Source organism: Triturus cristatus, chromosome 7, assembly GCF_964204655.1.
Source record: "Triturus cristatus chromosome 7, aTriCri1.1, whole genome shotgun sequence".
NCBI classification, from domain to species: Eukaryota; Metazoa; Chordata; class Amphibia; order Caudata; family Salamandridae; genus Triturus; species Triturus cristatus.
The window spans coordinates 664262374-664288713 of NC_140590.1; the positions used below are offsets into that span (position 1 = coordinate 664262374).

Here is a 26340-nt window from a genome sequence, read left to right on the forward strand (position 1 = left end):
TCAATAAAGTCACCAGCAAAAGTAAAAATAAGTTTGTCAATCCGCCAACGGTAAAGACAATTTTACTAAAAATCTAAAGTGCTACAGATGTGGAAGCAAAAATCACTTGGCAAATTATAAAAAGTGCCCAGCGAAAAACCAAAAGTGTCTTGCTTTTGGCTTAGATGGTCATTTTACTAAAGCTTGTAGATGTAACAAGAGTAAAAAGAAGAACATTCCACTTGTTATTGATGACAATGATGATTCTTGTTCTGATTCATCACATGAAGATTCTGTTAAGAATGCTGATTGTGTTTTAGGTATCTCTGAGTCTGTTAACCATCTAAGCTTACAATGTAAGTCAAAACCTGTATGTTGCATAAGTCTGGGTGGTATTTATATACTCATTGTGGCAGATTCAGGATCCCCCTACACTATCATCGATAAAGATCAATGGGATAGTAAATTTGTATATGCTCTTGGAACATCATTATCGCCTCTTGATGCAACTTCAGAAAGCTTTACGGGAGAAAAAATGTCCTTAATTGGTTTTAGAGAACATAAATTTTAGTTTAAAGGGAGATCATCAATTGGGAAGTTGTACGTTGCTCATAATGGTCGTTCAGTTTTAGGGTGAATTGATCAGAGGAACTTGAATATCATCTTGAACCCCAATGATGTTGAACAAGTCATGGTATTAGATCAAACTGAAGATTATCATCAAAAATGAATGAAGAATTTCCTGAAGTCTCTTTAAAAAAAGTTGACCAATTGAAAGTTTATGTCCACAAAATTGTCCTTAAGGATAATGCCAAACCTATTGTTCATAAATCCAGGCGTATTCCTTGGGTTATCAGAGAGGAAGTCAATGAAGAATTAAAAAGGTTATTGGATGAGGGTAATATAGAAGAAGTTGAGGCTTCTGATTGGGTCGCACCTTTGGTTGTGATACGCAAGGCCAATGGAAAAATTCACCTTTGCATTGATTTGAGCTCTTTCAATGACAATATTGTTGTTGAGAGATTTCCCTTACCAAAAATTAATGCGTTATTATCCATCACCGATGGTATGAAATGGTTTTCAGTAGTAGATTTAACCTCTGCCTACCATCAAGTGTTGTTACATGAGGATAGTAAGAACCTCACTACATTCATGATTCCTCATGGTTGTTCTCGCTTTCTTCACATGCCATTTGGACTTGCGTCAGTGGCTGCTGTATTTCAAAAACGTATATTCAAAATATTTAAAGACATGCCGGGAGTCCTCTTCTTCCAAGATGATATACTTATCATGGGTGAGACTAAATGTATACACCATGATAGAGTTTGTTCAATTTTCAAGATATTACACGAAAGAGGGTTGACTGCAGAGTTATCGAAATGCAAATTTGGTGTCCAATCCTAGATTATTTAGGGCATGAAATTTCCTCTAATGGTATCAAACTAAAAATGAATTTAATGAATGCCATCAAGTTTGCTCCTTCTCCTTCCAACAAAGATGAATTGAGATTGTTTTTCCGTCTTATTGAATTTTACAGCAAATTTATTAACAATTTTTCAGAAAAAAACATATAACATGCGCCAATTACTTAAGAACAGATCTCCTTTTGTGTGGACTGATGGTTTACAAGATGATTTTAACCAAATGAAAGAAGAACTATGTAGTGCTAAAGCATTTTGATCCCACTTTACCTTGCATCATTACCACCCATGCAGGTAATAAGGGCCCTGGAGTTGTATTTTCACAAAGGGAGGTTAATGGTAAGGAAAAGGCTGTTGCTTACGCTTCAAGAGCACTCTATTTAACTGAGGAGAGATATTCTGTCATCAAAAGAGACACCTTAGCTGTGGTTTGGGGTCTTGAACATTTCAGAAATTTAATTTGGGGTTTCCATGTTGAAATTAGGTGTGACCACAAGCCCTTAATCAAGGTTCTTTCTCCTGATGAGTTACTTAAGGCGACTCCAAGAATCGCAAGAATGTCGGTTCACCTTCTTGATTATAGATATACTTTATGTTACATTCCAGGAGTGAAGAACTAAGTGGCAGACTGTCTTAGCAGATTACCTTTGCCTTTAGAGTCTTCCATGGATGAGTGTAATGATTTTCAAGTAGCATGGATGGAGATGGGTTATGAAAATCCTGCCTTTCAAGAGTAGAATGATTCTGTGGCCAAAGATGACATTTTAAGCATAGTTAAGTTTTATGTTATTCAAGGTTGGCCTGACAATTTTCTGTTGTGTAATGAATTGAAACAATTTTGGGAAGTACGTGATGAATTGTCCTTGGCAGATGATAATTTTTTACTTGGAGGAAGGATGATTCCACTGAAGGTACTTAGAGTTAAGGTTATTCAATTGAGTCACTTCGAACATCTAGGTATGGTCAAAACAAAAAAACGTGTGAGGCAGTTGTATTGGTGGCTGGGAGTAGATACAGAAGTTGAAAGAGTGGTGAGAGAATGCTCCTTATGCTGGAACTCTGACAAAACTCAAAGGTTAGTCTCGCCACCTTTGTGTCCTGTCCCATGTCCAGAAATGGCTTGGGAAACGTTGGGATTGGATATTACTGGCCCCATTCTCAGAAATGAGTGCAGTTTTTACATCCTGGTTGCTATTGATTATTTTTCCAGAAATTAAAATAGTCCAGCATGCTGATCCTCACAGTGTATTAGAATTTTTAGATGACTTTTTTCAAAGAGAAGGACTTCCCAAGGTATTCATCACTGACAATGGTGTACAGTTCAAGAGTTCACTTCTTGAAAATGTCTTTAAACGGAAGAAATACAACACAAAGTCACCTCCATTTATCGTCCCAGTTGGAACTGCAAAGTCAAGAGATTTAACCGAGTCATTAAGCATGCCATTCAACTGGCCAATCTCATGGGGCATGATTGTTTTATCAGTGTAAAGAAAATGATATGGCTGTATCACATTACCTCCTCTGTCACTGGTTTCAGTCCTTTCACCATTATTAGAGTCCAAGTACCTTTTACAAAAGATAATCAATGTTGGTTGAAACATTCTAGGTTATCTAAATGGTCTCCCCAACAAGTAACATACAACATAAAGTTGCATCAAGAGAAGTATAAGAATTATTCTAATTTAAAACATAAGGCTAAGAAGGTGGTTCTTATAAAAGGAGATTTGGTACCCGTCAAGTTGCCTTTCAGAGTAAGAAAATGGGAAAGTAAGTTCTCTAAGCCTCTTACAGTAGTTTACATTTTTACCAATTCAGTCAGGTTATTGGATGGAAGAGTTTGGCATCTCAGCAGATTGGTTAAATTTAATGCTGAGCTTGAGAATTGGGTGGATGTTCAAAGAGATAGAAACTTTCATTTGGTTGGATTCTCAGTGAGATTTGAGTTGTGTGTCTGTAGAAGATTTATCTTCTGATGACACTACAAGAGAAGTGATTGAATCTTCTTCGGTTCCGTCACCTGCCTGTGTGTATGCTTCTTTCAACAAATTTGGGAGGATGTTGATGCCACTCAGTTATCTCAAAGATTACATTACTATGCATTGGTTACCTTTGCATGTTTCTTTTAAAAGATTTGGGAAGATATTTAAACCTCTTGGTTATATCAAAGATTACATTACTATGAATTATTCTGCATAGATTTTTTTTATTTCTTGTTTATTTTGTTATGCTATATAAGGGGGATGGTGTGTTGTGTCCCTTTTAATAAATGTCCTTTTTTAATTAATGTTCAATTGTTTCACTGTGTGTTGTTTTATTACCTGCATGCGCTCATTTCCTCGTGCTTGTTAGATCATCGATGACGCCTGGAATGTTGGAGTCTTCGATGGTCATTTGAGGAGCCTGGCATCAGCTGTTAAGACGTGTTGGTTTCCTATGCAGCAACTTGAATAAAGCATTCAACTATAACTCATCTCTGCCGCATCATTTCTACCTAACAGAAAGCCCACTCAGCTTTAATTTTCTTACAGATAAAATCCTAGAGGAAGACTTCCTCGTAACCATTTCTTATGCTCTGGTCATCTTCCACCTGCATTATTACATCATCATACACTGAATTCTGTGGGATTGCAAGCCCCAAGAGTCACAGAAGCCGGTGAATAAAGGTAGAAGAAGGGCTGTGCAAATTCTGTGATATAAAGCACTTTACACTCTACAGCTGCACGGGACATACATGGGATGCGCCCCGGGAAAAAGGCAGACCCAACTTTGCCCACTATCACCAGGAAGAGGCAGGGCAGTGACACCGTTTTGGCTGGGTAAGGAAGAAGCAATTATCTGTATTTAAGGTAGGGAAACTTCCCCCCTTTTTACACTTTTAAAGAGGAGGCTTTACTTTGATCCATGGCTTATTGACTCAGAAATCGGTATTGTGGAGGAGAGAATAGATGCTGCAGGTGCCTATCTTTAAACCCATTAGTAAACTTGGAGGGAAATAATGGCTGCCTCTCCAATTTGGTAACCAATGCAACTGTGGAGGAGAGAACAATATCACTGGGAGAAGATGCACAAGTTATTTGAATGGCCCTGTACGCAACCTGGACATGGCACAAAGTACGCAATCTGATAATAACAAAGTCATTTTTGACCACCCGCTCAGTCAAATACAGCCACACCTAAAAGAAAGCAGAAAAATTAGCAGGTCCCCTAAAATGGAATACTTCTGATAGAAGATCTTTCCAACCTGTTGTCATTTAGCAAAAAGGGAGACCTCCTTGTTGCTAACACAAGGGATGATGAAAGCTCTTAAATGTTTCCTGTGGATCTATGGAACTCCATTATTAAAGTTCATTGTGTGATGTTCTTTGAAAAGCTAGAGTACATGCCAAAGGACTTCCACACCAAACGTTTGGAGACATTTAAGAAAGTGATGGGACCATTTTAGATTTTTTCCTATAACTTCAAGTTTTGGGCCAATCACCAGAAGCTCCCTGCTTTTCATTGATGAACAATTTATAGACTGCACACATTCAGGGAAACAACATTTCTCCATCAAGGCCAAGTTCTATCTTACTTCCTTATGAAGGTGGAATGATTATTAAGGAAAGCATGGTTGGCCCAGTTGAAATACCAATTATTTATACAAGAGTTGCTTCTACTAATAATCACTAGTACTTCCTCATGTTTGAAGGCAGAAAGGTACGCCCACACCAATCCCTAGTGGATCCCTACAGGATCGCTAGATGACCTATTCATGGAGATCTTGGCTGTTAGGGTATGGGTTGGCAAAGTATGAAGAAACTCCATTGGTGATTTTGTTGTTATCAATTTCAGGACACCTAAGCTCATGGACACTTTTCCAGCACTCCTGAACCATCTGGGTGGATCTCAAGCTCAAATAGAACCTCAACTTTGTTTTTTTTCTATAATCCTGCTCACAATATTATTCTCATATTGTCCCTGATGGCTAACCTCCAGCACATCGACTGACGCTGCATGTTGAATAACTCCTCTGACAAGACTTTCTCTCCCATGGTCCCTGTTTCAAAACAGAGTCATGTTTGGGGTCTCATTAATGTTATGATGTTTACTAGCGCGTGATAGCTGATGCTCACGAGCTCTCCTGCGCGAGAGCATCCCTGTTCTCCTTCCCTCCCATTGGTTGCCACAACATTCCACCTGCCCTGGAGTTCCCTGTCCCCAACTGTCAACTGTCATTATCCTGCCAAAAGACGTTCTTCCCGCACCTGTGTGGGGCTGAATGAATAAAGCTTATTGCTGTAAATTGAATCAGCGTCCTTTCTACAAGTGGCGACGAGCGGACTCATTTACAACGAACAGCCCCACCGCGGATTCTCCTGTGCATTCAGATTTCAGCGTTTAGAATTTCAAGAATCTACCCTTCAAGATTCAGCTCCTGCGTTATCCAGACCTGCTTGTGTCATGGATGACGATATGACTTACCGGATGTAAGTCCAACGTATCCTTTCTGCCAGAGGTACCTCAGCCTTCGTGCCAGTCTGTGCACTGATCAAGGGACTTATCGAGAGTGAGCTTCTGCATGTTCCGTGGTGTTTCTGCTGGCTCAAGGTAGGAGCTGTCCTCTCTGAGCGCGTTCACCCCGCGCCTCGAACTTATCCTCCCTTCAGCTTTGACGCTTGCGTGCTCCACCCTCTGCATGATTGCCTTTCAGCGTGTATTGGGACTGCCTTGTTAACCCTCATCTTCGTGCGCTGCTGTTTCCTCCTGTCAGGGAGTCTTCGCGCACCTCGACGCTTGCCAACCACGTCATTGAAACGCAGCGTCAGGCGAACTGCATTCAGGTTCATGAGTTCGATTCCCATTCCGGCACATTTACGGTGATGTGCACACCATTTCGACTTACATAAGCGAGTTACTGCACAGTTTTCTGTGGCAACTTTCAATATGTGCATCATAATTATGATTGATCTGCCCACTGTACACTGACTTTAAAGCATCTTTTTTTTTTTTGGGGAAACTCTGTTACCTTTTCACGCCTGTGGTTCAATGTAATTAAATTCTTCTGTGACACGCGCACAAGGGAACTTGCCTTCACCATTTGCGTGTGAGATTCTTCTGACCATCAGTGTACATCATGTGTGCATTAAGTTCCTTGAACCTGGCCCAACCTCAAGCCTTTCTTCCCCTCAAAGGAGCACCGTGCATGCCATGGAAAGAGTGGAAAGAGTATTTTTGTAATTACATAGAGACAGTGGAGGATGAAGAAGAAAAAAGTACGTTTGTATTGTTTGGGTCCTGGTGGCATAAAAAAATACAACAGCATTGAAAGAAAAGTAAGGGAAGGGGATGACGTTTTTCAGCATGCGTTGGATGATTTAGATGCTCATTTTTCCCCTATAGTGTGTGTCGCTGTGGACCGTTACAAATTTTCAAGAAGGAAACAAGGGAAAGATGAGAGCATTGATGAATATGTCTCCGCTTTGAACAACCTAGCCTTAACATGTAGATTTGGTCAACTTCAAGAAGAGTTTATACGTGATCAAAATTGAACTAAAAGCCTCTGCAGTTCCATGCATGCACAAAGTAAGACATCTTCCTGTTTCGGTCAGAGACGACGTCCAACGGGAATTGAACAGATTGGTCCATGATGGTATAATTGAAAGAGTGGAATCTGCTGAGTGGGTTTATCCCTTGGTTGTCGTTAAATGCCCCAATGGGAAACTCAGACTTTGCATTGACCTCAGAGACCTCAATAAGAACATTATAGTTGACCAATACCCCTTGCCTCGCATCTGTGAAATGTTCAATGCCACTAATGATATGGTTGTGTTCTTTATTATAGATTTAAAATCCGCGTATCACCAGATACCCCAACATGTGGATAGCAACAAGTACACCACATTTATTACACCTTTTGGATGTTACCGCTTCACCAGGGTACCGTTTGGTCTGGCTTCGGCTGCAGCGCTTTTCCAAAGAATAATGACTTCTATCTTTGAGGGCGTTGACGGTGTGAGGTTTTTCCAAGACGACATCCTGGTCATGGGTAGCACTCAATCGCAACATGATTCACGCCTCAGGCAAGTTTTGAACAAACTTAAAACGCATGGGCTAACAGTTGAGTTAGACAAATGTAAACTTTCCCAAAACAAAGTGACATACTTAGGACACACGATTAGCCAAGAAGGTTTCAAACCCAAACAAGGCCTAGTGGATGCCATCCTCAATGCTCCCTTTCCATCTAGCAAGGAAGATGTCAGAGCCTTCCTCGGCTTAACTGAATATTACTCCAAACTCATTAGGAATTTTTCAGAAAAGACGTACAATCTAAGACAACTACTTAAAAATAGAACCAAATTTGAGTGGTCCCTAGATTGCCAGAGCACCTTTGACGCCATCAAGAAGGAAATCAGCAATGCACCGTTTCTCAAAGGTTTTGACCCGAAAGCCAACATTTTTTTAACTACCGACGCAAGCAACAAAGGACTGGGTGCCGTACTTGCGCAGAAGGACAATGAGAACAGTGAATGGGTAGTGGCCTTTGCATCCAGATCGCTCACCCCTGCTGAGGAAAAGTATTCAGTGATTGAACGAGAGATGTTGGCCTGTACCTGGGCGTTCAATTACTTCAGAGCCTACTTGTGGGGATACAACGTACACCTTCGCACGGACCACAAACCATTAATCAAAATTCTGTCTGCTTCTGGTTTGCAGAATGCTTCCCCACGATTAAGTAAAATGTCGATCAAGTTATTGGATTACAACTACTCAGCAGAATACTGGCTTGGTGTAAAGAACAAAGTAGCTGATTTCTTAAGCAGGCTACCCCTACCACACACTGAAAGTCCAGACGACCAAGTTGAAGATGAAAAAGTAGCACTACTGTTCAACACTGACGGTGACGGAATATCGGCAGAGGAGTGGGGACGACATATGGCTAGAGATTCAACACTTCAGGACATTTTCAAGTATATCAACTCCTCTTGGCCTGAGAAACGTCACCTCGATGAGAATGCCAGAGCGTTTTGGGAAATAAAGGATGAACTGAGTTTGGAGAATGGTGTGCTGTACAGAATGGGCAAAGCCATAGCCCCCACCACTCTTCGGAACAAAATTCTCAATTTGTGTCACATAGGTCATCTTAGCATCTCAAAAACTAAGCAAAGAGTCAGAACCAACTATTGGTGGCCTGGCATTGACAAACAGACTGAGGTCATGATAAGAAACTGTGTGGAATGCGGTGATTCAGACAAGACCCTCAAGACGTCCAGAGTTCCTCTCTCTCTCATCACACCCCCGCGATGGCATGGGAAAGAATAGGATTAGACATCGCCGGACCCATAGAAGGACATGATGGTGAAATCAAGTATTTGCTGGTGGCCATGGACCACTTCTCGAAGTGGCCCGATATAGAAATAGTCTCCGGCGTTGACAGCTCTACAGTCATTTCCTTTCTGGACAAGCTTTTCGTGAGCGAAGGATTACCCAAATGTGTGCTCACCGACAATGGTCCCCAATTCACCTCCGAAGCATTCAAATCCTTTCTTGAAAGGAATTGCATCACCCACCACACCACCTCACTCTACCATACGGAAGGCAATGGTCTCATCGAAAGTTTTAATCGTGTCTTAAAAGGACACATACAATTATCGAGGAATGCCAACCTCAATTGGGAAGAAGAAATATTCAAACTTATTTGGGCCTTCGGGATTTCCCCATCTGCCAGTACCGGTGCAGCACCTTTTGTCCTCATGAGAAGCAGACAACCCTTAAGCAAAGACTTGGGTTGGATGCCAACTTCAAAACAATTGGAATGGTCACCAGACACTATAAGAAAAAACATTGTCAGGGCGCAGAAGTGTTATAAAGATTGGTATGACTCAAAACATGGAGTGAAGGAACACTCATTTAAAATCGGGGATCTAGTGAAAGTTCGCCTTGAAAGGAAAGTCAGGAAGGGAGAAAGCCGATTCACCATCCCCCTTCACATCTGCAAACTTTACAACAATGCAGCAAGACTCAGTGATGGCAAAGTCTGGCACATGAATAGGTTAGCCAGATGTCATCATGAAGCCAAACAAACGAATCAACTTCATAATGATAGATTTAGCAAAGACTTGTGGGTTGATTATGGTGAAGCCACGAAAGACCATGTACCTATGTCAAGTAATGGGTTTGCACAAGAACACACATCGGGCACTGACTCCTCTGATTGTCACACGTCGGACCAGTTTGTGGATGTGAGTCCTCGCACACCGATGCTAAATCGGAGTTTCGTTGGCGACTCACATTCTGACTCTGAAGTTGCATCTGACGGTCAGTGCCTCAGTGGAAGGGTTGGTAGAACTTGTAATGATTCCCACTCAGACTCAGAATGTGTATGTGACCCTCATAGAGCTAAGGGCAGGTTTGGCAGAACCATCAACAAACCCAAACGTTATGATGATTTTGTTTGTGATTAACATTGCACAGTTATACCGTATATCGCGTATGTATTGGAATGTCATTTAAGCATTCAAGAGAGGAAGATGTGTTATGATGTTTACTAGCGCGTGATAGCCGATGCTCACAAGCTCTCCTGCGCGAGAGCATCCCTGTTCTCCTTCCCTCCCATTGGTTGCCACAACATTCCACCTGCCCTGGAGTTCCCTGTCCCCAACTGTCAACTGTCATTATCCTGCCAAAAGACGGTCTTCCCGCACCTGTGTGGGGCTGAATGAATAAAGCTTCTTGCTGTAAATTGAATCAGCGTCCTTTCTACAATTAACCACTTCAATAGCAAAGATATTGATTTGAAAGCATGTTGGGGACTTTAAATTATTATCCTGGAATAATGCAAGCGTGCATTCAAAATTGCTCAACAAAGATTGGTTAACATTTTCAAAGGAGTTAGATATAATTTGTCTCCAAGAGGCCTGGCTAATAGGGGACTTCTATGTTTATAGAATTCAACCCCATAATTCCAGCATCTTCCGGGAGGGAAAAGGGTAGTTTGTCTGTTCTTAATTCTGTTAAACTACCTTGCTTAAAAGTGAGGCCCCTATGCACTACGACTTGGTGCCAATTACTGTTGTTATCAGGTGCAGGGTTAGCAACTTGTTGATCATTAATTGTTATTATAATAATTTTCACCATTCTACCGTGTATGTAGACCTGTTATATGAATTTATTTCAAATTTGAATTTAAATAATCAATCCTGTTGTAAGATCTGGTCAGGGGACTTTAACTGTCCATAATGTATGTTAAGCAGAATTCCGGTATGTGGGGTGAAAGATAGTGAAAGCCATGAAATTGCCCATTTTAGGCAGACTCAGTATGGGGACACGGTAAACAGGATCATTCTAAATAATTATTTTATTTTTGCGAGCGAGTGTGGTGCAACCACCTCTAAGGATCACCCAACTTACACAGAGGGGAGCAAAATATAGCACCATTGATTTTATATTGATGTCGAAATAGTTTAAGATTTTTATTATCAGATTTTATAATTATTACAATTTGTGTTAGTGACCACAATCCACTTGCATTGTATTTTGAACATTGATCAGGAAAAAGGGAGGAACCCTTGGATGTGACTCCAAGGATTTTTTCTGCGAACAAGGGCTTGAGAATGAAATGGGACACAGTGGCCCCAACAAGGTTCCTCAGGAACTTAGGGGCATATTTACAAGGAGCTTGCGCCGTCACGGCAGTGTATTCAATGCTCCACCTTGACCCATATTTACAAACTGACGAATTGGGCCCAATGCGTCCGTTTCTGTAGGCCTGCGTCACAATATACTTGGGCTGAAAATGGCTACTCTAAGCAGTGTATAATGTATGCAGTGTAGGTGTTCCCCTGTAAAAAGCAACTTAGAACTGACCCAGTGAAGTTTACACAGCGTCGCTCTAAGCCTTGAATGCGTTAAAATTCCCACGACTCATCAAACCAGGCATAGAAATTGATGCAGTGGCTTTATAATGGGAATCATTTCTAAGTTTTGACGCACTGCTGTCAGTCTTATGGCCAACAACAGCAATGCGCCACTTTTGGTCCTACAGATGCGTCAGTGTATATGACGCAACCATGAATCCTAGTGCCATGAAGCCCTGTAATGTAAGAGGGCATCCACGGCATTGAAAGGAAATCACACATAAACACCAGTTCTTGCAAATGTGTCTCTTAGTGTCTGAAAATGTAGATGCTGTAAAAAAGTGTCTGTTCATTGGTGCCCCAGCAAGTTTTATACTAAATAGTTTTCCCACTACTTGCCAATTACTTTGCCATTCACTAACGGCAGACTGCAGGTCAATCAGTCCACTTCCACATGGTTGGTTCAATGATGCCTGTTTTGTACTCAATAATCTTCATAAGGTACCCTTGAACAGATCCCACGGCCTATAGAACCGTGCTTAGAGCTAGAAAGTTAGAGCTTAGAAATTCAGCATGGGCAGATCTACAAGCAGCTGAGAGTGCAAAGGACCCTAGACTCTTTTGGGAAGTAGTAAACTGGCTTCTATTCACTGAAGGGCCACCCTCAAAGGTTGGCTGCTTAATTTCTGCAGATATGTGGTCCTCTCACTTTTTTCAAGAGTTGAAATCTGATAGCCCTCCTTCGAGAGACTTGAGGCATGGAGATATCTGAGTGTTCAAGAAGAAGGCAGCTTTTCAGATTAGCAACACTTTTGGAATAAATGAAATAGTCCAAGCAATTTAAAAGAGTCAACGCGGAAAGGTCGTGGATGAAGTCCTTGTGGATATTTTTAAAGTAAATATTGATCTTTGGGCAACTCAGCTCACTAATGTATCCAGTGTTGTCATTACAGGTTCATTAATACCCACCTGGAAGGAAACAATTTTTATTCCTATTTTAAAAAGGGTGACAGAAACAATCCAGCTTGCTTCTGCCCAATATCTTTACTGGACTCTGTGGCAAAAATTAGGGAGCATGTCTTCCTTGAGAGGTTGGAGGAGTGGGCAGGGACAAAAAACATTCTGTCAGATGTTCAGTATGGTTTTAGATCAGGAACTGGCATGGTGGAACAATGTTTAAATCTCTTCTTCTTGATTAAAAAGTATGCCCAAGTTAAGAAAAGTACATTGCACTTAGCTTTTATAGACCTTTTGAGTGCGTTTGATACAGTGAACCACTTTAAAATATAGCACCGGTCACTTTATTGCGTCATCTCCATTGGGACACTATAGGCAAAATACACTATGGATCAAGGGGAGAATGCACTTTACTCTTAAACAGTATCTGGGGAGTACAACAAGGTTGCATTTCAGCCCTATTGTTATTTTTAACCTATATCAATGGACTAGGAGGGTATTTATCACAACATAGGACTGATATCCCAAGGGTGGGCAATCCTTACATACCCATACTTTTATGTGCAGCTAATGCTGTCCTTATAGGGAGGACTACAAATGGCCTACAGAATTTGGTGGATGCATTTTGTAAGTTAATGACCTCTTTGGATTTAAAAGTAAAACACCTAAAGTCCTTGTCAGGAAGTGCCTCTTTTAGCATTTTCATCCTTATATCTTTGGACTGATGCTGCTGGTTTATGCTGACCAGCCCTCAGTGCCAGTGTACTGACTTACTTAGAAGTCCCTGCAGCACTTTTTGTGAACCCCCTGAAATGACAAAGGACAAAATGGATCTCAGCCTGCCACTTCAGACTTGAAGGGCAGTGCCCCACTGCTAGTTTGACTTTGCCATTACAAATAATTGCAAAGCCACCACTTCCCTTAGTGATATATGTAAGTCTACCCTAGGGAAGGTCTAAAGAGCCCTATGGCAGAGAGCCACATTTTATTAAGTAAGACATAAATTTCTCATGTGTGTTAGCAGAAACACTTCCAAATTGTTGCTTTGCTGTGGAAAGGTTAGTAGCCCCATTGGCTACAGAGTTACTGGCTGGCACCCCAGCCTGGCTAATTTCTGAATGGGGACTACCTAACAGGGTCATGTGTGGTATCAACTTAATCGTGGCATTAAAACAGACCTGAAGCCCAGGTTGAATTTAATGTTGTTATTAAAGTTAAGCAACTTTAGAAAGTTGGCACTCTTCATTCAAGCTATTCCAGCTGCCTCACAAAGGCCCTGACACAGACAGATTTCTCCACCTCTGGGAGATGTGTGAATGATGCCCAGGAATATAGGCAGTTGCCACAGAATGAGATGTTACCCCACCTTCCAGGATTGTAAGTAATTTTGACACATTGATGCGTTACCGCAGCGATGGGTCATTTCTTGTATATAAGGCTATTTGTTCCTTTGTAAGCCGTACTGATAGCAGCCACAGCTACCCTGGGATGAGCTTATGATTAAGTAAATAAGTCTGACTAGACCCAAGATGGTATTTGGGATAGTACTCCAAGATAAGGACCCACGGCGAAATCAAATAGTAACCCAAATCCTCACATTAGTGCTCAGTAGTGGGTTCCAGAACTTGTGTTTAGCTTTACAAGTCTACTAATAGGTTGCTAACCACTGAAAAGAGACTGCCAAGTTTATAACATTTCCACATTCTGAAATTCCATAGGCACCTGTTCTCTAAAGGAAAAGTCAAAAAGTAGCAAAACTTTTTTTCTACAAGTCTTTAAAGATGGAAAGCAAGAGAATCAACTTGGCTGCCCTGCCCACACATTTAAGAGTAATTCCTGAGGTCAACGCAGGGAGAGAAACAATTTCCCAGGAAATTCTACATCTAAAGAGGATCTCAAGAAATCCCTCAAAGCCTGGGAAAAATCTAGGAGGGCCCATCTCCAGCTGGAAGATGAGAACTCGCCCACTGACAATGGAGAAGAGGGGGAGAATGCACATGTGGATTTGGTCGTTCCTTCCTCCTCCCCCCCATCTTTTATTCCCTCCTTCGTCTTTCACCTTAGGTTAGACCAAAAGCAGAGGTGTAAATAAAACACACGAGGAAGAGGGCATGGACTTGTTTTTATTTTTATTGGGGACTGATGTGGTACTCTTGGAGTAGTCTTGTTCAGTTACTAAATTAAAAGGCTGAAGAAAATGTGGCAGAGGGCCTTCTTCTTCTTGAGCAGGGTGGGCCTACTTCGTGGCCGTGCATCCTGTTTAAGGTGTGTTCCCTTGTAGTTTGGGAATGTCCAGCAACCATTTGAACTGATTAGGGAGTTCACTGGGAACGGTCATCAACTGTCTGGTCTGGTTAGGGAGTTCGCCTCAAATTAAAAGATAAAGAAAACAAACAAAAAAAGATGTAACTACAATGTCCTGTCCAAAGGGTTGTTTTGTTTGCTCCCTTCACCACACCCATGGAACAACTCTCCTTTTGTGCAGTATTAGCGTGGGCTTCCCGCTCACCAGCGGAGTATTTCAAATAGGTTGAGGGAAGACACTTGCCTGGGACCATGACCCTCCTGAGCCATGGCAATGGGTGTACTGATGGCTTCCTCTTCTAGGGTACCAGCGGTAACAGCGGGCCTCTCATCAAGGGGGCCTGGCATCTGCTTGCCAGCTTGGATGCAGTTGTCCTAAGGATCTCACTATTGGTCTTCTCCACTCTTTTGGGTTGCTTCTCCCAGCACCTGCAACGTTCCATCCCTCTGCTTCAGTGTCTCCAGTTCTTCGCACCGCACGCCCCCTTCTGAACATTATCGGTGTCTTCTGTGATGCGCACCATGTATGCTGGTACGCTAACCTTCCCTTTTTCTGGCTCTGCACTGGCCGCCATGTTGTATTCCTGGGAGGCAGTCGGAGCAGTATTATAGCACACTTCAAGGAGCTAGATGGGGACATTGAGAGTGGATTCCCCACAATTCCTTAAAGGGTTAATTTAATGACTGGGAATGAAAAGAGCTCTTCCTCAGTGAGCAGACCACATAATCTAACTGCCCAGCTCAACCTCCATGCGATCCAGGAGAGAAATCTGGCTATGGAAAAGAGGAGGGTGAAGATGGGGGTGTAAACCCAAGATAATGGTGGCAGCAACAGAGAAGCATAGGTAATCACAGGTGAAGCCTATGATCGCAGGTCACCCAAAAGTATTGTACCAAAATACACAGAGGGGGTGACATAGACAAGTGGCTAGCATCCTATGAGAGAGCTCTTAGGATAAGGAAAGTGAATGCACATCATTGAGGGTCCTTACTTTTGGAACTGGTACCAACAGTTGGGAGAGATAGACTGCTTACGCTTGAGGTTGAGGTGGGAGAGTCTTACACCCAGATGAGAGAGACAACCATTGAGCTATTTGGTCTTATCCCAGAAGAGTATCGAAAACATTTAGGAGCATACACAAGGGGGCAACACATACAGGGGTGCATTTTGTGGATGCCTCTGTGAAGTCACTGTAGGGTTGGATTAAGGGTTACAAGGTTGAGGCCAATTGGGGACTTTACAATTAATGGTAAAAGAACACATCCTTACACATTGTACTTCAGATATTGAAACAAGCATCTGGTAGACTCAAAGTTATCTAGCCCTAGAGAGCTGAATAAGATAACTGATAACTCGGTGATGACGCAATAGGGTGCTCAAAAAGACCTAATGGGATGAAAACAAAAAGGTGGGACAGGTCCCCCTCCAGGGAAAAGATTGGGCCAAATTTAAAATGACTGAGAAACCCAAAGAGGCCCTAAAGATTCCCAAGGGGGAAGCCCAAAGCCACATCCCAATTCAAGGGGAGGAGGTATGAGGAAAAGAGCTTTGACCTTTAACCCAACAAAGGCTGGGGTGTACTACAACTGTAGACAGCCAGGACAGAACAAGGAGGCTCCTTCATGCACAAAGAATTCACCCATTGATAATAGTTCCAAGGGAAGTACCCCTGCTGCTAAAGTAATTCATTTTAATTACTTAGACCTACGACATAAATGGGTCCATCAGCTGATGCCAAGGGCTCAACAATTATTTAGAACGATTAAAGCATTATTTTATTTCATTTCAAAATTTGGACACAGAGCTGTGAGAGAGATGTTGACTCTATTAAAGTCCAATTGCATTTCGGTTGCAACCTATGGGTCAGGCATGTGGGTCTATGCCAATTGTGAGATCCTTCAAAAGTTACAAAATGGATTCCTCTGTAGACTGTTAGCGATTCCTACAGGGACAGCTACCTGTTCTGTTCTTACCATTCTGAGGTTGGATTGACTTATTTGGAAGATTTAATCAGGTTGGCCCCTCTTTTTAGTGGTTTAAGATTTGGCAAAAACCACAGTTAGGTCTCACAAAAACAATATCAAATATTGTATGGCCTTGAACAACATCGCAAATATCCCTTGGTTATCCTATCTCAGTGGCGCTTTGGCAAGTTTGGGGGTAACACAGTGCTTCATCAAGCCAGATACAATCGAGCTACTGCTATGGCCCTGATTAGGCTCCTTGTGTCTGAATATCACCAGAACGAGCATCAAACAAAGGCTCTTCAACTGTATTTCATGGCAAAATATTTTGCATTGTCCCCTAATTGAAATTTTATCTAACTTATATAGAAAACCCTCCGTATAAGTTGGGTTTAACCCCCTTATGTCTTGGCTCATTACATTTCCTTTTAGCCTTTACTCAACAGGAAGTGAGGTTTCCAAACATCCCTAATTGCCTTTGTGATAATCGCTCACAACAACGTTCAGTCCACTTTATGCTTTTTTTTTCTTGATCTTGGTGTATCTGCTTTTTAGTCCCAGTTTTACATCCTCTCAATTATCATACAAGAAGGGTATGTCATACCTACAGCAGTTAAGTTCAGCAGCAGTCTGTTGTGCTGTTATCATTTGTATTACATAGAAGTGGGTGCTGTGTTTTACTCAATCATGAATTATGGATCTTTTTACTATTTTTACTAGAACATGTCAACTGTAATCATTATTTATAATTGTTGAATGTATTGTGTACTTAAAATAATTTCTGACGTACTTTTATGGCATTCTTGTTGAATAAAGTTATTTTAACTGACTGACAGTATTACCAAACAGTAATGCAGAACCTGCATACTATCCTCTTTCAAGATGAGTAACTCAGAATCAGATTCACATGGTAAAATGACACAAGGTAATACCACAATGTGCAATAACCGCATTTCCAAGTTAAATGTTGACCAGCTGCTATTCTTTGTCATCTCAGAATGAGGAGCTAAGAGTTTTTCTGGCAAACCGGAAAATTAAAATAAAAAAAAAACCAATTACGGCTGTGTCAGACAACATATCTGAAAATAACATTAGTCTAGGACAGTTTTTGATTTAAGGAATGCATGTTTATCATTCAGATCTAGCAATCAAGAATCTATCTTAAACTAAACATATCAAAAGCTAAATATAGTTTAATCTTAAAGAACATCGAACAAGCACAAGATAGATTCTCTTCCCAATAGTCCACAAATACTCACATACTAAACCACTAAAATTCTAGGCCTGGGCAGTGAACTTTCATCTGTTCCCGGAGTTTGAGGAGTTTTCTGCACTCCGCACTCAGTGGAGCTCGTGGAGTGCAGAAAACTCCACTTTGCGATGAGCAGCGGACCTTTTTCCCCACTTGCGAACAGTAAGTTTGCGAGCCCGAGCTGACGCTCGGGTAGAATTTCTACCTAAGCTCCGGGAATACCAGCACAAACTGCAGTTCGCACTGCACTCCGTCACTCGCGGAACTTTGCTGAGTTTTTTTTTTACCTTTGCGGAGTTCCACGCAGCAAAATTCTGCGAGCTACACTCAGGCCGATAAAATGTATAGTCCAAGGCAATCTTTCTTTCAAAACACACAAGAGAAGGAAAATCCACTCAGTTTTCATTTAATCACAAAATAAATCCTTAGGGCCCGATTCACAAAAATTCTGAGACAAAATCTTAACTTTACGACTTCTTTACGACTTTTGGTATTCAGACAGTTTATTTAGAAGTAGTTAAGTTAGGATTCCTAACTTTACTACTCCTAAATACACTTTGTAAATACCGAAAGTCGTAAAGTTAGGATTTTGTTTCAGTTAAACTTAAATTTAGGTCATAAAATCCTAACTTTACGACTTTCAGTATTCACAAAGTGCATTTAGGAGGAGTAAGGTTAGGAATCCTAAATGTACTACTCCTAAATGCACTTTGTGAATACCGAAAGTCATAAAGTTAGGATTTTGGCTCAGATTTCTTTTGTGAATTGGGCCCTTACTTTTTAGAGGAAGACTTCATCATAATCATTTCTTATGCACTGGTCATCTTCCACCTGCATTATTACTTCATCATAAATTACTAATATACACATTAACCTGTCTTTCTGCAATATTAACTATATATATATATATAGATATATATATATATATATATATACACATATTTATCATTCTTATATATAATTCATACAGTAAAAAAGACTCATCACTTCAAGGACAAACATTAATTGTTGATATGAACGTCCCAGTTTCACTAGACTGCCATCCTGTAGGAAAGAAACTCTTCACTTTCCCACCCTTTTCTTGCATATGATGGCGAATTGTTTCATAAGTACCCCACTCAATCTTGTGCAATCTGGTATACCTTTATATTCAGCTCTATGCTTCTCAGTAGCTACCTTTCTGCCAGATTGGTACCAACAGATAGATCCAGAGCCTAATTACTTTTGGATGTGTGCATTACTTTAAAAAGGGTGTTACTTAAAATGTTGCATTACCTATACTAGTATATTTTCTTTCAAGAGATTCATTCACAGGGACATTATTTAGACAAATATCTATCAAAAATTTGTATGATACTAATAAGCTCCATTTTCCTTTAAAAGTGTTTTGCAAAATATTTATAGTATTTCACGAAATTTCTCAGTCATTTCACAATCATTGTTATTATGTCGTTTTTAAGCAAAGGGAAAATGTTTCCATTCTTAGGAGTCAGGTGCTCCATTTTGTTCTTGAATTTACATTTTGAGTCTGATTACTGTTGTTCAAAACAATTAGTGTGGAGGCAGTGTAATAGTTCTTTAATATGGAGTGATGTTTCCCCAGTAGCTCTGGCACGTATAAAACTGGACTTCTAGACAGCCCACCATGGGTTTCTGTACGTAATATCTAATTACAGGTGGGAATAAGATAACACAGGAAAACAATCGACATTGAGGTTGCCCCTTTCTTCTTGCTAAATTAATATGTGATGAGTTAAAGTGACCATATCCTTCTCCAAAACTCCCAAAGAATGCAGAGTAGACTCGAGAATAGACTTCCAGCAGGAAAGTAGCACATAAAGTGCACGTTTTCTGCAAAATGATACCTGGGTAATGAACATTTAAATCAAGTGTAAGGTAAGAGTATGGCATTATGCGTACCCTTCAAAGCTTCCACGTTTGTGTCCTTCTGATTGTAGGTCTTATTTACATTGTTGATTCTGAAAGTAGAAATGCAAAAATTAAGAAAAAGCTTGAACATTGACTGCCAAACATGAACACACTCCACTATCCCATTTATGATCACATATCCACTTACAAATGTTTATGATAGTTGAAATACCATATAAGGTTCCAGGATGTGAAGATCATATGGCAGGAAAAATCACTTACCATTGTAACTTCTGTACATTTTATTTCGATTTGTATACATTGCCTTCTTTAATTAACCTTCAGACATACAGCACAATGGCTGTGAGCTCCAGGTTATACTGAGAGTCAAAAAACCTCTAATGTACATAGTCGTGATTGCTGCATTGCAGTATCTCTAACTTAAATGACATATAATCTAATCAAAACACCATACTATCTTAGCAATAAAGAGCTTGTGGCCATCACCTCTTGACTGCTAAGGATTCCACCCCCTCCCCCACTGCTAAGTCCTTTTATGGATGTTTGAAGCAGCTTGTGCTTAAGCCTTTAAAAAAAAGATTCCAGTAAAGGTATATATGCCAATTTATGTGCTTTTCTCCCCATCATTCTTGGGATTCTGTAGGCATACAGGGGTTGTAATTCCCTAGAAGGAGCCAAGAAAATTGTCAAAATATACCTAAATGTTGTTGGTGTTTTTGTGAGAACAATGGGAAAAAAGTGTGAAAGAAAGCTTATATACATTTTTTAAATAATGTCCTCAAAAAAGATTTGCTACGCTTGGATCACCATCTCCTCAGCTTTCAGGAACAAGCAAAATTGTATCCCAAAAATATTTTACCTCAAATCTTGCATTTTGCTAATAGGCAATCCATTTTTCCTAATTTTTTTGGTTTCAGCCTACTTAAAGTTAGTGATGAATACAAGTGTAAAAATAATGGGTGATCCCAGAAAGCAATACATTACTGAAAAGTAGACAGCATTCTGAATTCAGCATGGGTCATTTGTGTAGATCCATAAGGGTTTTCCAAAGAAACTAACTATTACATTTCTGAAATTGAGCAGAAAAAAACTGTAATTTGTGACATCTAACAAACTCTTCTGGTTGCAGGGATTTAAAAGGTACATCCAGAGCTAACAATTGAGCAGCACCTTACAGCGATTTTTCATTGTGTACAAACTATACAGCAATTCAAATTGTAAAATAAAAAGATTGAAAAATAGGTATGAAGGAAACCTATTTGTCGCTGAAATGTACACAACCTACTGAGTTTAGAAACATTAGTTATTTGTACACTTCTGAATTTGTGGTTACCCATATTATCATTTGATTGAGGGGGTGTTTTACAAAGTGTTTCTTTATTTCACGCTTGCTCAGATTTAGAAGCCAGAAATGCAGAGAAATCCAATTGGTAGTAACAAATGTTCTACTATTCTGTGCTCCCACATGTATCCTGATAAAAATGGTAACACATTTGTGTGGCTGGCCCTAGCGCCTATTACACAAAAAGCTCTGCTAAACGACCTAAAGACATCAACTTTTCAGATAGCAAAATCAGCACTTTTTTACAATACGTGTAGTTGCAGGACTTGGGCCCTAGCTTAGCCACTGCTCAGGGAAACCCACCATTCCTGGATATTTCTTAAGATTACATGCCCAGGGGAGTCCAGTGTAGTGCGACTCATGTTGTTCTCACAAGGTTTTCTTAACCAGTAGCCCTTGTAATCCTCAAACATTAGCTAAAAATACACATTTTTTTCTCATGCTTGTGAGGAAAAGTTCTGGAATTCACAAATTTCCAACTACCCAATTCTCCCATACATCTCCCTATAAACAAGGTACCCACTTGGGTAGGCGGTCTTGTGCCTCTGATAAGAAAAAATGTACAGCTCAAAAATGTCCAATCAAAACAAACATTTTTTTGCAATTGTAGTAGCTATGGATATTGGGCCTTAGCTCAACTGGGACCCAGGACATTTCTGAAACAGAGATGGTCCAGGTTTGTGTGACCTGCATGGATCTCTCAAGGATTCTTTTAATCAGAAGCTCTTGAAAATCTTAATCTTGGTTACAAACACACATTTTCCTCACACTTTTGTGATCAAACTAAAGACAGTGCAAGTTCTTTACGAGGGCTTCCATTTTCCTTGTTTAGATCCATTTCTTTTGTGGTTCTAGGCCTAGGGGGCTAGTGTATTTATCGGTACAAGAGGGGGAATTCTGGCTGGTAAGAGGTTTTTGGATTCCGGAAGTTTACATCACAAAACTGCAAGGTAAATTTGGGATTTTAGGCAAAGTTTGAACTTTGCAGGGCATCGTAGGTAATAAAAGATTGCAGAATCAATATGAGGCTCATTGCCCTAGACTCACCAATGTGTCTAGTTTGCTGAAATGCCAGGGTATGGTAGGCTCCTCTTCATGGCGGCTGAGTCTGGTCCTAAATACCACAACTAACCCTATTTCCAATGTTTCCACAGTGCTTTTTGGTGCCTTTTGTGCAGCGGGCACTGGGTTGCGCCCCACAAGTGGGGTAGTGTTTTGAGACGAGTGGGGGAATGCTGGGTGGTCGGAAATGTGTGGCTCCCTGCAGATTCCGGAAGTCTGCGTCATATAAATGAAAGGAAAATGTGTGATTTTATGCAAAGTTTGGGGCTTGTTTGGCATTGTGGGTAGGAAAACATCAAGGGAACCAAGCAAAGCACACCACCCTGAACTCCCCTTGAGGTCTAGTTTTCAGAAATATGTGGGGTTGGTATGTTACCCCAGGGAGTGGCGGACCCAACTCATTCAGCATGGCAAAAGAGATGATATTTGGATTTGGGGGCCGATTCCGATCTCGGTCGGAAGGGCACCGAATCGGGTTCACCCGGAAAAACAACGAGCCGTACGCGTGTTTTCCGGCCGACTCATACAGCTGTACGAGCGAGCAAGTACGATGCAAGCTACATGAAATTCACCGACCGAGTCGCTTGCTTGGTATAGCAAGGTAAATGCTTAAATCCCCGAGGGAGCAGAGAGACTGTTGAGGCTTTAGAGGTGGGGCCCGATTTTAGACCTCTGATATAATATTGAACCAACAAATATCAAAATACATAAATATCAGAAATTAAATATTGAGAACAAAAATATTGACTTCTTATACCCAACTATAAAGATAACAAATATCGAGCACACAAATATCTGTCAAAACACCGATTTGTACATATATCAATAACAGAAATATCAGAAACACAAAAATCATCACCAATGAATAAACATATGTCAAAGATATCTATTCACACCATATCGACTAGAATATTATCGCCAACATAACTAATACAACCTTAAAAAAACACCACTTTAACAAAAAACAGTTACTTCAAATGAACCTAAAACTTGTAATAAATATCCATGTTTGAATAAAAATATATTACATCAGCCACAAATTAAAAATTCACCTAAAAAATAATCATACACCTAAAAACATACAATGAAACCACCAAAAGCATGAATATTCATTAAAACATTTAAACACAAACATAAATATACATTAATATAAATAAACATGATTAAAAAATTCAAACTACACTAAATCAATCAGTAATATAACTCTATAAACAACTTTAACCAATAAAGGCAAACAAACAATTAAACCAACAATATAAAGGTGCACTAATTAAAACAAATAAATACTCCAAAAATGACACTGCAAGAGGAGGAAACTTTGCTGGATTCTAACAGCAAATGAGCAAAAAAGAAATAATACATATCAACAAATACATAATCAAGTAAGTAAGACTTATATTTAAAGTAAAAATGTACTGTTATTAAACTGCAAAATATAAATTAACAAATAAATAGTAACACACTCTGTAACTTTTATCTTTTTACATGGACTATCTAAAAGAAGAAAATACAACTTCCAAACCAACGAACTGCCAGAAAATATCAAATATGACTATGCACCAACCACAAATAATAAAGTATACGTAAATAAGAAATTATAAACTCACCCAAACAGCAACCAAATAACAACATAAATCCCAAAACCTCAACAAAAATAATTTTTTTTAATGAATCTACCCTTTTTCTCTTTCAACAGAAAAGTAAGCACCTGCTCCGTGTTAAAACAATCTCAAAAGAAAAGCTGCACAACTATGGAAAACATCTCAACAAAACATATAAGTATAAACAAACATGAAAATGTTAAAATATTATATAAATGTATTCTATTAAACTACTCACAGATACAATGAGAGAAGTCGCCAAGTCGATCATTTCACAGAAAGGAAAGCAATTATTCATTCACATGGGCAACATCTACATCTAAGAAAGTGCATCAACAGAAAAAATAAATTGGAAATGTACTAAATATTACTCTAAAGCATGCTACGAGATGGCAACTACAAAAGATAACGTTGTAATTAATGTTAGAGACAAGCACTAGCTCCCAGGAGCCCACAAGCAAAATCCTTAAATACATAGTACCCAAAGTCCCTGAACACATCACAGGCCAACTACCACCCAGCCCCACACTAAAACATTTAGGTGTCGATTCCGATCGTGGAGAAACCGGGTACGAACCGTCGGTCGGAGCGTTTTCTCCGTCCGACTCGTACCCGGTAAAAACACCATACAAACATGCAAGTACAATTCATACGTAAACACCATTTCCGTACGAATCGTACAAAACACCGACCGACACAAAAATACATACAAATGTGATCCGGGACGGCGCATACGCGACATGCGGACGGAGTTTGGCAGCTTTTTACGTACCAGCAAGTACGATTCGTACCGTCTGCACTCCGGACGGCAATATTTGTACAGCACCCAAAAAGTGCCGGAAAAGCTAAGTACGCCGCGAAGCGTGAGGAAAAGGGGGCCGTACACCCCCCCAGCCACCCGTGTATGTACGGTGCGTACCCCCACCCCACCCGTGTATGTACGGTGCGTAACCCCACCCCACCCGTGTATGTACGGTGCGTACCCCCACCCCCGTATGTCCGGTGCATACCCCCACCCCACCCGTGTATGTACAGTGTGTACCCCCACCCCCGTATGTACGGAGCGTACCCCCAGCACTACGCGCTGGGGGTCAGCACCGTACATACGGGGGTGGGGGTACGCACCGTACATACGGGGTGGCTGGGGGTCCGGCGCGTATGCAGACACATGTTTGGACGTCTCCATGGTTACTATAGTGGTTCGCTCCATACGGTGTTTTTACCATACGGTTGTGCATTCGGACGGACGGGACGGATCGTACTTGTGCGTTCGGACTTCGGTTTCACGATCCGTACGTGAAACTGTCCGGGGACATGTCGGACACTTTTTCCGACCCAAGGACGTGTTGGGGACTTTTCCCAATGCGATTCGTATGGAGTTTTTTACATACGAATCGTACTTGACAGTTTGTACGGGACTTGCACGATTCGTACGTAAAAAAATCCGGATACGATTAGTACGGGGAATATTTTTAACGGATCGGAATCGGCACCTTAATTGCATACACTAAAAAAAACACCCCCTGTACCCCCAACTGTCCCTAGAAGATGCCAACACATACACTTACCTGACCATTTAACAAGTACACATAATGAAAACTCTTCCTTTACATACGATAATCTAAATAATAAAAAACAAATCCTAATCATCTCTACAGCAAATTACTTAATGAATCGGACCCAATGTCAAGCCTGGATGATGGATGGGACCTTCAAAAAGTGTGTCCAAACCATTCACCATACACAATACATGATAAATATCAATGTACCAATGTCACATATGCTTTACTACCAAAAAACTAAGAAGCACCTACTTTCAACTCCTAACCTATTTAAAATAACAAACAAATAACTACTACCCCGCAAAAATAATCATGGACTTTTGAACAAGCCATTATTCAAACAATCCCCAAAATATACCCCCAAACAACCACACAAGGCTGTTACTATCACTTTAGTCAAAGTATATGACAACACCTCTAACAATCTATTCTAAGTGTAGAATACCATACTAACAACCAATTTGCCTTTGAAATAAAAGAAGATGATAGCACTAGCCTACAGACCTGTCAGAGAGGAATCCAAACACTATAACTTACTACTAGAAAGTTCTTTCTACAAACTTAGTACCCTATAGGACTTTTTCGAAGACACTTGAGTTGAGCAACTGCATCGGTCAGGACACAGATGCCAAGGCAAATTCCAGCTACCATTGTGGATCTATGGCACCACCCTAGCAGAGGAAGTCAAATCAAACAATGCAGTGGAAGGATGGCAGAATGTCTTCCAATCCACACTAGGTAGGACTCAAACCACATAACACTAATTTATCAAAGCATTACAAAAAGAGCAAAGCTGCCAAGAATTAAAAATAGAGCAATCTGTTACCTAAATTGGCCCAAAACTTAGCAAACAAACTAAAAGAACGTATTTCATGCTACAATTTAAAGTCATACTCTTTGTATATAACAAAGGACTACATTAATTAGGGCCTGATTCTGAGTTTGGCTGTGTGGGAGGGAGGCGGCAGGCAACCACCCAGCTACCACAACACCAAACCTCACTGCCAGCCGCCCACCAGAATATGAGGTTTCTCATGATCTGGCAGTCAGTCCTTTGGTGTTCCCATGACTGTGCCTATTAAAAAGGCACTGCCATGGGAACACCAAAGCCCGTTCCTGAATTCATGGACTGCAGGGTGCATGCAGACAGGAGGGGCTCATCATGTGCCCCC

The 26340-nt window shown here is 40.6% G+C and overlaps 1 protein-coding gene across 5 annotated transcripts in view; it reads right to left on the reverse strand.

Annotated features, from left to right (window-relative positions):
• Window positions 1-26340, reverse strand: part of LOC146810317 (ATP-binding cassette sub-family A member 10-like) — a 1555322-nt gene that overhangs the window by 1001413 nt on the left and 527569 nt on the right. For all 5 annotated transcript variants that reach the window (XM_085617313.1, XM_085617310.1, XM_085617311.1 and 2 more), the window contains one exon: window positions 19632-19690. In XM_085617313.1, coding sequence (XP_085473439.1) covers window positions 19632-19690 — 59 coding nt within the window. The remainder of the gene's footprint in view (window positions 1-19631; window positions 19691-26340) is intronic.